This window comes from Meriones unguiculatus, chromosome 11, assembly GCF_030254825.1.
Source record: "Meriones unguiculatus strain TT.TT164.6M chromosome 11, Bangor_MerUng_6.1, whole genome shotgun sequence".
Lineage (NCBI taxonomy): Eukaryota > Metazoa > Chordata > Mammalia > Rodentia > Muridae > Meriones > Meriones unguiculatus.
In genome coordinates, this window is record NC_083359.1 from 2,603,992 (window position 1) to 2,617,184 (window position 13,193).

The 13,193-nt window shown below is 58.9% G+C and overlaps 1 protein-coding gene across 1 annotated transcript in view; it reads left to right on the forward strand.

Moving 5' to 3' along the window:
* Nucleotides 1-13,193, forward strand: part of Dnah2 (dynein axonemal heavy chain 2) — a 110,009-nt gene that overhangs the window by 45,362 nt on the left and 51,454 nt on the right. The window contains exons 16-26 of the mRNA XM_060365002.1: nt 67-223; nt 532-771; nt 1,096-1,284; nt 2,339-2,486; nt 3,247-3,439; nt 5,968-6,168; nt 6,311-6,467; nt 6,758-6,932; nt 7,699-7,862; nt 11,458-11,619; nt 11,696-11,799. Coding sequence (XP_060220985.1) covers nt 67-223; nt 532-771; nt 1,096-1,284; nt 2,339-2,486; nt 3,247-3,439; nt 5,968-6,168; nt 6,311-6,467; nt 6,758-6,932; nt 7,699-7,862; nt 11,458-11,619; nt 11,696-11,799 — 1,890 coding nt within the window. The remainder of the gene's footprint in view (nt 1-66; nt 224-531; nt 772-1,095; nt 1,285-2,338; nt 2,487-3,246; nt 3,440-5,967; nt 6,169-6,310; nt 6,468-6,757; nt 6,933-7,698; nt 7,863-11,457; nt 11,620-11,695; nt 11,800-13,193) is intronic.

Sequence of the window (13,193 nt, forward strand, 5' to 3'; positions counted from 1 at the left end):
GCTGGCAGGAGGAGAGGCCCTCGCAGCTTTCTCTCCCGGCTCAGCAGCGCCTTCCCTCACACACAGGATCATTGCCATGCTGTCCCCAGACGAACAGGCCCTGTTCAAGGAGCGGATCCGCTTCCTGGATAAGAAGATCCACCCGGGGCTGAAGAAGCTGCACTGGGCCCTGAAGGGAGCCAGCGCGTTCTTCATCACAGAGTGCCGCATCCACGCCAGCAAGGTAGGCCTGGGCCGGCACGCACCAGCCCCGGGGGCTGCGAGAGGCGCCTCAGCCACGCCTCGATCTTTGGAGATGGAGGAGAGCCAGGAAGTGTTACGAGATAGACTAACCGTGGTGGAGGAGCCCCCTCCAAGCTCCCGGACCTTTGCCTGCTGTGGACGGATTTCCCCACTGAAAAGGAAGGAGTTTTGTTTTTTAACATCAGAAACTCTGGCAGGAGGCGGAGCGGGAGCAGAGGGTCCTCGTGGGGAGGGTAGAGGCACCCGCACAGCTCCGGGGATTCGAACCGCCGCCATGCCTGGCTCTAGGTGCAGATGATTGTGAACGATTTCAAGGCCGCCACGCTGACCATCGGCTGGAAGGCCCAGGAGATGTCGGAGATGCTGCTGGTGCGCATCACGGGCAAGCAGGTGTACAGGGACCTGGAGTTTGAGGAGGCCCAGAGGGAGCACCGGCTGGCCGTCCAGCAGAAGCTGGTGAACCTGCACCAGGACGTGGTGAACATCATGACCAACTCCTACGAGGTGTTCAAGAACGACGGCCCTGAGGTGGGCATCCGGGGCCCCAAGGTGGCTTTTGTGGTAGGGAGACTACTCACCCGCCTGGCACACTGCCCCTCTCCCGGCCTCTCTCCAGCGCATGTTTTCCAGGTGTCCTGCCCTGGTCCAACCTCAGGTCACCCTCAGTGTCCAGGTCTCCTCCTGCAGCATCCTCGCTCACTTGGAGGATTTGTTTCTGTGTCCAAGCCTTTTGCCCGCACATAGGGGCACCCCGTGTGTGCCTGCTGCCCTCGGAGGCCAGAGGGGTGCCAGCTGCCCTCCGGAGCCGCCCGCGCCCCCCCACCGGCCGGGCGCTTGTCCCCTCGTCCCCAGATCCAGCAGCAGTGGATGTTCTACACCATCCGTCTGGACCGCATGATGGAGGACGCCCTGCGCACGAACGTGAAGTGGTCCCTGCTGGAGCTTGCCAAGGCCATCAACGGCGACGGGAAGACCACGCCGAACCCACTTTTCCGAGTCCTCGTCATTCTACAGAATGACCTTCAGGGCGAGGTGGCGCAGGTAAGGGCCCCGAGCCCCCGACACCTCGAAACTCTCACACCTTAGTTTTCAGTTTTCCCAATTACTATTGCTATTTCATTTTATTTATGTATGTGTGAGTGCTTTGTCTGTATGCACGCATGCAGGCCAGAAGAGGGCATCAGGTCCCGTTACGGATGGTTGTAGCTGCTGTGTGGGAGCTGGGAACCGAACTCAGGGCCTCTGGCAGAGTGGCCAGTGCTCTTAGCCGTTGAGCCATCTCTCCAGCCCTCCCGATTATTTTTTTAAATATTAATTTTAAAAGTTAAACTATATAATAACATCAGTTCTCCACTTTCCTCTCCCCAGTCAGCACCTTCCATGTCCCCACTAGCTCTCTCTCAATTTCATGACCGCTTTTCTTTAATTATCTGAGTCTGTTCTGTGTTGTTTGCAATTTCAGGCTTTCAGGGTTGACCACTCAGCCCTAAGCAACCATTTAAGGGCTAAACAGCCATTCCCGGGACGATTCTCTCGCACTCTAGGGCGGAGACCCCGTGAGACTCCTTTTTTTCCACACAAGCATGCCTGCTGGTGTGTCCCTGTTCAGGCCTTGTGTGGGCAGCCGTGTTGTTGAGGACCCCGGGAGGGAGACCCGTCCCGCAGCAGGTTTCCTGGGGTCCTCGAGGTCTCTCCACGCCCCCTTCCGTGGTGCCTCCCGAATCTTAGGTTGGGGCCTGCGTAGGAGATGCGTCTCTTCCGCCTTGCGCCCGCTCTCAATTGCTGCTTTCTCTCAATTCTTCGTTTCTTAAACGTGCACCGGTGTTTTGCCTGCGTGTGTGTCTGGGTGCCATGTGTGCGCCCGGTGTCTGCGGGGCTGGAGGAGGGTCACGGGTCCTTCAGAAGTGAGTTACGGCGCTGGTGGGCCACCATGGGGTGCCAGGAACCGGTCTCTGAGCCGCAGTGCTGCCGACCCTGGCCCTCAGAACCCTGCTCTTAAGGTCCTCCTTGGCCTGACTGTCCCCTGCGCCTGAAGCCTTGAAGGCCTGGAGGCCGGGCTCCCAGGAGCCGCGCTGAGCTGGCCCGTGCTTCCCAGGTGGAGTTCTCGCCGACTCTGCAGACCCTGGCCAGCGTGGTCAACGACATTGGCAGCCACCTCTTCTCCACCATCTCTGTCTTCCGCCACCTCCCCGACATCCTCATGAAGCGAAAGATGACTCGAGAACCCATCCACGTCCTCGTGGGTGAGTGGGCGGGCCCTTGGGAGCGAGCAGGGTGTTTCCCTCCCACTGGGCCAGGCGCCGCTGTGGCCATGGGAAGCTTGGCCAAGAGCCCAGGCTGAGGAAGGAGCAGGCGTGGGGAGGGGCTTACCGCTAGGCTACCCGTGGTGTGAAGCCTGGGCCGGGAGGTGAGCAAGGACGAGTTTGAGACTCGTGTTGGGCTAGAAGAGGCCTTGATTCCCACAGGAAGGGGTAGGGTCAGACCCTTGCTGCCTCCTCCGCTTGCTTCCTTCCTTCCTCTCACTCTTCTTTTCTGGAGTCAGGGCTTCTCTGTGTAGCCCTGGGCACTCGGCCGACCTTGAACCTCGAGGTCCACCTGCCTCCACCTTCTGAGTGCCTGGTATAAAGGAGTACTAATCACCGCGCAGTTCTTTTATTCATTTTTAGAGATTTGTTATTTTTACTTTGTGTGTACAGGTGTTTGCCTGAACGTAGGCCTGTGCACCACAGGTGTGCCTGGGGCCCACCAAGGCCGGAGAGAAGGCCTTGTGTCCCCTAGACCTGACGTTACAGGCTGAGCCTCCGAGTGAGTGCTGGGAACCGAACCCTGCTCCTCCTAACCACGCAGCCATCTCTCCAGCCCTCCCCGCTGCTTTCTGATGCTCTTTCTGAAATGTGCACTTATGGAGACCAGTGGTTGGGAGGTCCCGGCCAGTGCCCGGGGCCAGGCTGCACCGGGCAGGGATCGCTGAGACGCGCCTCTCTGCTCTCTCGGCCCCCGAAGAGCGGGACGAGGACGTCAAGAAGATCCAGGCCCAGATCAGCAGCGGCATGGCCAGCAACGCAGCCCTGCTGCAGAACTACCTCAAGACGTGGGACATGTACCGCGAGATCTGGGAGATCAACAAGGACTCGTTCATCCGCCGCTACCAGCGCCTCAACCCCCCTGTCTCCTCTTTCGATGCCGACATTGCCCGGTGAGTGAGGAGAGGGTGGAGTGTCCAGCGCCCACTGTGGGGACGCTGAGGGCCCTGAGCTGTGGGAAAACACTGTGGGACCTATGCTTTGCTTTTTGTTTCGTTTTTCAAGACAGGGTTTCTCTGTGTAGCCCAGGCTGTCCTGGATTCACTCTGTAGAACAGGCTGTCTCAAACTCAGAGAGATCCACCTGCCTCAGGCTCCTGAGTGCTGGGATCACAGGCGTGTCCCCCCTCCCCCCCTGGTTGGACCTTTGCTTTTTGAGGGCAGAGATCCATAAGGAGCTGGACAAGTTTAGAGAATGGCAGTTGTGAGAGGAGCGTAGGAGGGTGGGTGGGGAAGGATGAAATGTTTGAGACGGAAAAGGTGGAAAACGCGAGCGTTGTGGCTCACGCCTGTGACCCCAGCACGCGGGAGCGGAGGCAGGAGCAGTGCAGTTTGTGGCCGGAGATACAGACATAGTAACATCATGACTTAAAGAAAAGAAAGAATATTGATGAAAGAAGAAGTGGGAGGGAGAGAGAGGAGGGAGGGAGAAGGGGGAGAGGAGAGAAGGAGAGAGAGGGGAACCATTTTCACTCCCAGAACTCTACCGCGATAGGCTGGAACTAGACGGAAGATTCTTAAGTTCTGACCTTGACTGCCATCTTTGATGGTCCCTGGCCATGGCCATTTGTTCACTGCACACAATTCTATGGGCCATGAAGAATCTCTTAAAGAAAAGAAAAACAGGTCTTTCTCCTCAGGGCACTAGCATAGTGAGGAAGAGAGGCGCGAGGCTGAGGGAGTGGGAGTGTTGGGGCGCCGGGAGGGCTGAGCCCAGCCCTCAGCCGCTGCTCTGCAGCCTCACCAGGCTTTAGCCTCCTGGAGCAGGCCACTTCCCACCACAGAGCCGCAGAGCTCTGAGCCCCCAAAGCACGCAGGCGCCTGCCGTGACCTATACCGGCTCCCGCATTTGCACTGTGGCTAGGCGTGCAGGCTGTGGGGGCAGCTCACTAGGCATGCCAGTCAGCATGTGTTACCATAAAAAATCCAGACAGAAGGGTCGTTTGGTTCACAGCTGGTGCAAAGCCACAGGCCTTATGGCTTTCAGCAAAGGAGAGACAGACAGGGCAGGACGGTGTGGGGGGGGGCGTGACAGGAATGGTGGGGGCCCCTCCAGCATGAGAACACTCCCTCCTCCGTTCCCCTCTTCCCACCGTCTCCCAATAGCACCAAAGTGCAGACGGGAGTCACCACACAGACTCTGGGGGATTTTGAATCCATGGCAATGCAGAAAGAAAGGCTTTCTGGCCAGAGGCGGCAGGGTGGGGTCTCATCAGCGGAGGTGGGGCCTCACAGGAGGAGGTGCGGGCGGGCGGGAGCCCACAAGTGTGTTCCCACAACGTGGAGGCCAGGGCAAGGAACAGGAAAGGAGGCAAAGGGGCCTCCATGCAGTGGTGGCTCCCCTGGGCCAGCCTGGGCCACCGCTGGGTTATGGACGTGCAGATAAAGACCCAGGCTGGGCAAGCACTCCCGGAAAAACAGACCAGACCAGACCAAACCAAACCAAACCAAAAAGGGAGGTTTGGGGAGCAGATGGACTCCAGCTGTAGTTCGGCTGCTGGGGAAGCTGAGGCAGGGGGACCATTGGTGTTCAGGAGTCTGAGTCCAGCCTAGTAAAATGCCAGCTCTTATCTCCTGAATGAAAGGCCTGCCTGAGGCACCCGAGCTCAGGCCGTGTGCTGAGAGCCTGGACCTGGACTCCAAGGCTGGGGGCGACAGGGGAAGTCTGGGAAGCCCCAGTGCCCTCCAAGCACGGGCTGACCTGGGCGGCCCTGGCCGTCGAGCTGCCTGGAGTGCCAGGTTCGGGTGGCCGGGTGGTGGCAGGTTCGGGTGGACAGGCGTTGGTGTGGGCCGGGCTGGGGGTGGGCTGGGTGTGGGGTCGGCTGGGTGTGGGGTCGGCTGTGTGTGTGTGTGTGTGTGTGTGTTGGCCGGGCTGGGTGTGGGCCGGGCTGGGCTGGGTGTGGGCTGGGCTGGGTGTGGTGTGGGCTGGGCTGGGTGTGGGCTGGGCTGGGCTGGGCTGGGTGTGGGCTGGGCTGGGTGTAGGGTGGGCTGGATGTGGGCTGGGCTGGGCTGGGTGTGGGCTGGGCTGGGTGTAGGGTGGGCTGGATGTGGGCTGGGCTGGGCTGGGTGTGGGCTGGGCTGGGTGTAGGGTGGGCTGGATGTGGGCTGGGCTGGGCTGGGTGTGGGCTGGGCTGGGTGTAGGGTGGGCTGGATGTGGGCTGGGCTGGGTGTGGGGTGGGCTGGGTGTGGGCTGGGCAGGACTGGGTGTGGGGTGGGCAGGACTGGATGTGGGCTGGGCTGGGTGTGGGCTGGGCAGGACTGGGTGTGGGGTGGGCTGGGTGTGGGGTGGGCTGGGTGTGGGCTGGGCAGGACTGGGTGTGGGCTGGGCTGGGTGTGGGGTGGGCTGGGCTGGGTGTGGGCTGGGCTGGGTGTGGGGTGGCCGGGCGGGGACGAGGGCCTCTTCCACGCCCGCGCTCCCGCAGCTACACGGAGGTGGCGAACAACGTGCAGAAGGAGGAGACGGTGCTCAACATCCAGTTCGTCCTGCTGGACTGCTCCCACCTCAAGTTCTCGCTGGTGCAGCACTGCAACGAGTGGCAGAACAAGTTCACCACGCTGCTCAAGGAGATGGCGGCCGGCCGCCTCCTGGACCTGCACACCTACCTCAAGGAGAACGCCGAGAAGTACGCCAGGCTCGCCCTCCCGAGCACAGGGGAGGGCGGGTGTGTGTGTGTGCACGTGCGTGCATGCGTGCATGTGTGTGCGCCTGTGTGCGCATGCGTTCTGGGGCCTCGCTCTGCGCCGACACCCATCTCCCTGCTTTAGAATCAGCCGCCCTCCCCAGACGCTGGAGGAGCTAGGGGTCAGCCTGCAGCTCATGGACACGCTGCAGCACAACCTGCCCAACCTGGAGAACCAGATCCCCCCCATTCACGAGCAGTTCGCCATTTTGGAAAAGTACGAGGTGCAGGTTCCGGACAGCGTAAGTTTCCGCAGCGTCCGGCCCACCGAGCGTCCGCCCGTGGCCCCGGGCCGAGGAGGTCCCTGTGCCCAGAGGCGAGTGAAGGCATATTCCCCAGGACTGAGGCCTCCTCTAGGCCCAGCCACTTGAGACTGGCTCCCTGGGGAGCAGTCACACGAGGCTGTGGTCTGGGGGGGGTGGGAGAGCGCCGCTCACTGGTGGGGAGCTGGGGTGGCCTGCTGGAGGGGGGCCTGGCCCCTGCGAGGAGAGGCCTCCTGCCTGTGGTCACCTCAGCCCTCTGTCCCTCCCAGGTCCTGGCCATGCTGGACAGTCTCAACGGGGAGTGGGTGACCTTCCAGCAAATCCTGCTGGATAGTGAGCAGATGCTGAAGAAACACAAGGAGAAGTTCAAGACCGGCCTGATCCACGCTGCTGACGACTTCAAGAAGAAGGCGCACAACCTTCTGGAAGAATTCGAGCTCAAAGGTTGGCCTTGCTCTGCCCCTCTCTCCCTAGTTCTGGGAGTTGCCCTGGGAAGGTGAAAAACGGTGTGTGCGTGTGTGCTGCGTGTGTGTGTGTGTGTGTGTGTGTGTGTGTGTGTGGCAGAGTGCCCCAGGGAGGTGTGGAGTGGGAGGAGTTCAGGAGGGGGTGTGGAGTGGGAGGAGGTGTGGAGTGGGAGGAGGTGTGGAGTGGGAGGAGCTCAGGAGGAGGTGTGGAGTGGGAGGAGGTGTGGAGTGGGAGGAGCTCAGGAGGGAGTGTGGAGTGAGAGGAGGTGTGGAGTGGGAGGAGCTCAGGAGGGGGTGTGGAGTGGGAGGAGGTGTGGAGTGGGAGGAGCTCAGGAGGGGGTGTGGGCCAGCGCTCTTCAGCCTTCTCACACTACTTCCCATCCCCCACCCATCAGACTGCCCTGTCTGGGGGTCTTTCCTGAGGCAAGCTCTTCTCTCCAGAGCACCCCTTCCCCCTCCCTCCCTCTCATGTGAGGGCAGCCCAGGCAGCGGGATTTGCCCACTAAGTTGGGAGCCGCAGGCAGCCGGGTGCAGTGGCGAATGCCTGCGATCCCAGCCTTCAGGAGGCAGAGGCGGGAGGATTGCTGTGAGTGCGAGGCCAGCCTGGTCTCGGGAGAGTTCCGGATAGCCAGGGCTACAGGCAAGAGCCAGCTAGACAGACAGACAGAGACGGAGACAGCCACAGGCTGGCCTTTCACGGGACCGTGGACTGGAGTGGGGTCTGAGCCACATGTGCCTCTCTGTAGGGCCTTTTACCAGCAGCGTGGGCCACACGGTGGCACTGGAACAGATTGCACAGATGCGCGCCATGCTGATGGCCATGAGGGAAGAGGAAAACAGCCTGCGGGCCAACCTGGGCATCTTCAAGATTGAGCAGCCATTCTCCAAGGACCTCCAGAACCTGGAGAAGGTACCAAGCTGGGGCCTCGGGGACAGGCAGGAACAGCAGGGACAGGACGTGCATCTGAGGGCCTGGACGAGGTTAGGATGGGGCTGAAGAGGTCCTTAGCAGCTTTGTGTTGTTTTGTTCTGTTTTTTAAACTGAGGTAAAATTCACACACTAGACCAACATTTTAAGTGGACAATTTAGTGACATTTCCAAAGGCCAAGCTGGCTCAGCAGGGCCAGTGCCTGCCACCAGGCCTAAATGTAAAGTTGGAGGGCCCAAGAACAGACTTGACGTAGCTGTGGTGTGACCTCCATGTGTGTCCTCCTGTGTTACATAACCCCCCCCACACACACACACACACGCACCAAATAAAATGTAAAGCTGTTCTAGGGTCTGGAGATGGGCTGGTGGCTAAGAGCACTGGCTGCCCTCTTAATCAGTGCTCGGTGGCTCTGAGGAGACAGCATGGCCAGGGCAGCTCAGTGCTCTGAGGAGACAGCATGGCCAGGGCAGCTCGGTGCTCTGAGGAGACAGCATGGCCAGGGCAGCTCGGTGCTCTGAGGAGACAGCATGGCCAGGGCAGCTCGGTGCTCTGAGGAGACAGCATGGCCAGGGCAGCTCGGTGCTCTGAGGAGACAGCATGGCCAGGGCAGCTCGGTGCTCTGAGGAGACAGCATGGCCAGGGCAGCTCGGTGCTCTGAGGAGACAGCATGGCCAGGGCACTCTTATTCGAATCCCCGCGTTCCACTCGCAGGCCTCCAAGGGCTGTGGACATGTCAGAATGCAAGAATGCATTAGTCCAACTCCAAAAGTGGCCGTAGTCTAAACCCTGTTTAAAAGTCCAAAGTTTAGAGTCTCCTTTGAGGCGCATGGCTCTCTCTGTCCTCTCTCTCTCTCTTTATGAGACAGGGTCTCTCTGTAGCCCTGGCTGTCCTGGAACTCACTCTGTAGACCAGGCTGGCCTTGAACTCATAGAGATCCACCTGCCTCTGTCTCCCGAGTGCTGTGCTTAAAGGTGTGTGCCACCACGCCCAGCTTTCATGGTAGTCTCTTATCTGTAACCCCCAATAAAATCAAAATAAAAAAGTGGATCACATACCCCCAACATACAATGACACAGAATATACATCACCATTCCAAAAGGGAGCAAAGGGAGATGGTGAGGAAACACTGGACCAAACAAGCCTGAAAACCAGCTGGCCAAACTCCAAGCTGTGTCTCCGTGCCTGAGGTCAAAGCACTCTTCATGTCTCCAGTTCCTTCCACCTTCGCACACTTCTCTCCCGTGGGCTGGTCCCCATCTTGCTGATCCCCCCCTCTTAGCCTCTTCTCAGCAGGCATCGCATCCAGCATTTCTAGCGTCCTGGGGCCTCCAAGGCAATCCAGGCCTCACCCTCACGGCCTCCACACAGGGGCACCCTGACACGTGCCTGGCCTCAGTGGCTTTCCTAGGCCACAGAGGGAGCGTCCACAACCTCTTCCTGGTGTCCTTGACTCTAAAGCCAGAACGGTGTGGCCGAGTCTTCCAAGGTCTGCTGCTTGCCGGGCTGGCACATGGCCCCCTCTTTCATCTGCTTTCTGTCATCAGTGGTTTTCTTCTGAGCTTAAGAAGTTTACTTCTTAGCTCCTTTCCACAAGTTGGAAGCTTAGCTGGATGGGCTCCTATTTTTTCCGTTTAGCATCATGCTCTTCTTTAAACTCTTTATCTCTCTGAGCACCGTCACCTGTCCTGGCACACCTTCTCTCCTTAAGCCCTGCTGTGTCTGTCCTTGCTCGGCCCGGTCCTTCCGTTAGAGAGCTGCATATGAGTGATGCCAAGAACCACAGGGAGCCAACACTAGGATGTCTGGAAACCTCCTCTGCCAACACCCGATTCCCAAAACTTCATTTCCCTTGGGCAGATTTCTCTGGAGAAGGGCAGACAGCAGACACACTCTGTGCTAAAACATCACATGAATGATCCGGGTGCCCAGTGACTGACACTCTTCTCTGAAACCTCTTGAGCTGGTTCCACATCACCCAGCAGCCGTCTTCCGTGCCTCTGCTAAGATGCTTACTAAGTAAGCCCCACTCGAAGCATCCAACTGCCTCTCTCATCTAGGGCCTCAGACTTCACATCCCTCCAAACAGAGGCGTGCTCAGGCCCGCCACAGCAACACCTCACTCCCATCTCCTCTTCCCTCGTGAGGATGTCGTTCCCGGTGACTGAGCATTCGGATCTATGGGCTGCTGAGGGCCGTTCTTATTCAAACCACCACAGCTGCTCTTCCAGAGGGCTTGGGTTCAATTCCCAGCGCCCACGTGGAGCTCCCATGGTCTGTAACTCCAGTTCCAGGGATCCAACACCCTCTTCTAGTATATAGACATACATGCAGGCAAGATGCCAGTACATATAACATAAAAGTGAATCTTTAGATAAGAGATATTATAAAAATAAAAACAAAACAAGGCTTGGCGGTGGTGGTTCACTCCTTTAGTCCCAGCACTTGGGAGGCAGAGGCAGGTGGATCTCTGAGTTCAAGGCCAGCCTGGTCTACAGAGCAAATTCCAAGACAGCCAGGGCTACACAGAGAGACTTGACTGAAAAAAAAAAGCAACAAAACAAAACAAAAAAGAAAACAAAAACAAAACCCACGCAAAACAAGAGGAAATCATGTTCCTCTCAACAGACAGCCTCCATCCCTCTCCCTCACTACCAGCCTACTGTCTGTGTGTACATTTGTCTGTCCTGGATATTTCCTACAGATGAAACCAAGTATCATGTGGCTCCTTGTCTCGGACTTATTTTGCTCCCATAGTGGCTTTTCGTTTTGTTTTGTTTTTTCAAGATAGGGTTTCTCTCTGTGTAGCTCTGCCTTTCCTGGAACTCACTGTGCGGAGCTGTGCCGGCCTCTGCCGCCCAATGCTGTAGCGGCGGGATTAAGGGTGCCCCCGCTGCCCGGCTGGCATCACAGTGGTTCCCAGCGCAGGCCTGTTGTAGCTAGTGCCACATTCCATTCCTGTTTGCAGCTCCCTAATACTCCACCCACCCGCTGCTGGGGTTAGGGCGCTTCCTTCCCTTGCAGTGCAGCGAATGCCTAAGTGTTTGGACACCTGTTCCTGATTGTCATGGGTGTGAGCCTAGCAATTAAGTTGCCAGATCATATGGCACGGCTCTATTTAAGCTTTTGAGGCACAGCCAAGCGATTTTCTACAGCAGCGGTGCCATTTTACATTCCCACTAGCAAATGGGTTGAGAACTCCTCTCTTCCTGGTCTCCTTGCCAGCACTATTTCTTTACAAGGTTTTTTTTTTTTTTGTTCTAGCCATAGTGGGTGTGAAGTGGTAATCACGTTGAGGTTTTAATTTGCATTTCGCCCAGACTCAGTGTTGAGTAGCTTCTCTTAAGCTCAGCGTTTGTTGAGGGAGCCCTTGGGGGCAGGAGCGTGGAAGGGAAGACTTGATCCCGACCGGAAGGACCGGGAAGGAGCCTGGCGGGGGCGGGGTGTCTGCGGAGGGGCGGGGCCTGCGGGGACGGGGCCTGTGGAGGGGAGGGCGGGGCCTGCGGGGCGAGGGCGGGGCGTCTGCGGAGGGGGCGGGGCCGCACCCCTGAGAGCCCGCCCTCCCGCGCCCACAGGAGCTCGAGGCGCTGCAGCAGGTGTGGGAGATCACGCGGGACTGGGAGGAGAGCTGGAACGAGTGGAAGACCGGCTGCTTCCTGACCCTGCAGACGGAGGCCATGGAGACCATGGCCCACGGGCTGTACCGCCGCCTCACCAGGCTGGCCAAGGAGTACAAGGTGGGCGCCGGGAGGGCCGGGCGCGGCCGGCGGGGCGTGGGCGCCGGGTCCCTGACGGCCCCCGTGCTGTGCCCAGGACCGGAACTGGGACATTATTGAGACCACGCGCTCCAAGATAGAGCAGTTCAAGAGGACCATGCCGCTCATCTCCGACCTGCGGAACCCCGCCCTGCGAGAGAGGTGCGGCCCCGCCCCGCCCCGCCCTCTCACTTCATACCAAAGCGTGTGTGCGTGCGTGCGTGTGTGCGTGCGCGCTTTCCCGCGTGTGCATCACGTGCTGAAGTTGACGTTTTTCTCGCTCGCTCGCTCTCCACCTAGTTTAATGAGGTGCAGGTCTGAACCCCGAGCCTCCCACCTGCAGCCAGCCTAGCCAGCCGGCGAGCTTCCTGCCCGGCTCCTAAGGGCTGGGTTTGGCTTGTTCTCCGCAGCGATCCGAACTCTGGGCTTCGGTTCACAGCAGGCACTTTCATCCCCAGGTTATTTCACTTCTAGGGAAGGAACTCAGGGCCTGTGAGCGCTGGCTCTAGACTGTTCAGCCATAACACGAGCCCAAACTGATCTGAAACTTGTAAATTACACTTAATATGCGTATGTGCGCGCACCACAGCTCCAGTGTGGAGGTCACAGGGCAGCTTGTGGGCGTTGGTCCCCTCTCCGTGGCCCTGAGAGCCGAGCCGGATTGCCACACTCTGCAGCCACACACCTTTCCCCACACACCTATCTCGTTTTCCAACCGTGACAAAAGGGCACATATTTGTCACATTCGGCACGGTGTGCTGAAGGCTGTCACACTGTGCGAGAGCATGTGTGTGTTAGCATGTGTGTCACCTCACACGCCTGTCCCTTTACCTCACTCATCAGCTGGGCTGGGTACAACCCGGCTCCCATCCGACCCCTTTCTGTTTAGGAACAGTTATAAACATGAGAACTGGTCAGGGGCTGGAGAGGCAGTTCATCAGTTAGCGCTCGTCCTTGCGAGAGGGCCCAGGTTCAATTCCCAGCACCTCCATGGCCATTCAGAACTGGCTGCAGTCACAGCTCTGTAGAATTCAATCCCAGCACCCGAGAGGCAGAGGCAGAGCGGTTCTCACACACAGCCTGTTCCTGCTGCAGCGGCCGCAGGCGCAGTGAGCACAGCTCCAGCAGGGAGAGGGGGGCTCTGAGCTCGCTCCCTCTGTCTAGCTGCAACTCCACGGGCTTCGGCCATCCCCACCGACTGTCCGCCACAACCCCTGGACACCCCTTCTCCGCCCCACTCTGTGAGAGGGGCTGTTTCTGCTGTGTGTCTCAGGAAGGTCCTGGGGACTCGCTTTTCTGTGCTCACCTGTGTCACTTAGCACGGAGCCCTCCGCACACGTCTACGCTGCTGAAAATGGCAGCGTCTCTCCCTCCTCCTCCTCCTAGAGACAAGGTCTTACTGTGTGGCTCAGGGTGACCAACAGGTGGCCGAGTAACCCAAGCTGGCCCTTGAACTCACAGACATCCGCCTGCCTCTGCAGGGATGAAAGACCCGGGTCACCAAATCCTGCCCTTTTAAAGGCTGAGTGGTTTTCCGCTCAGTGGTTGGTGGGCAC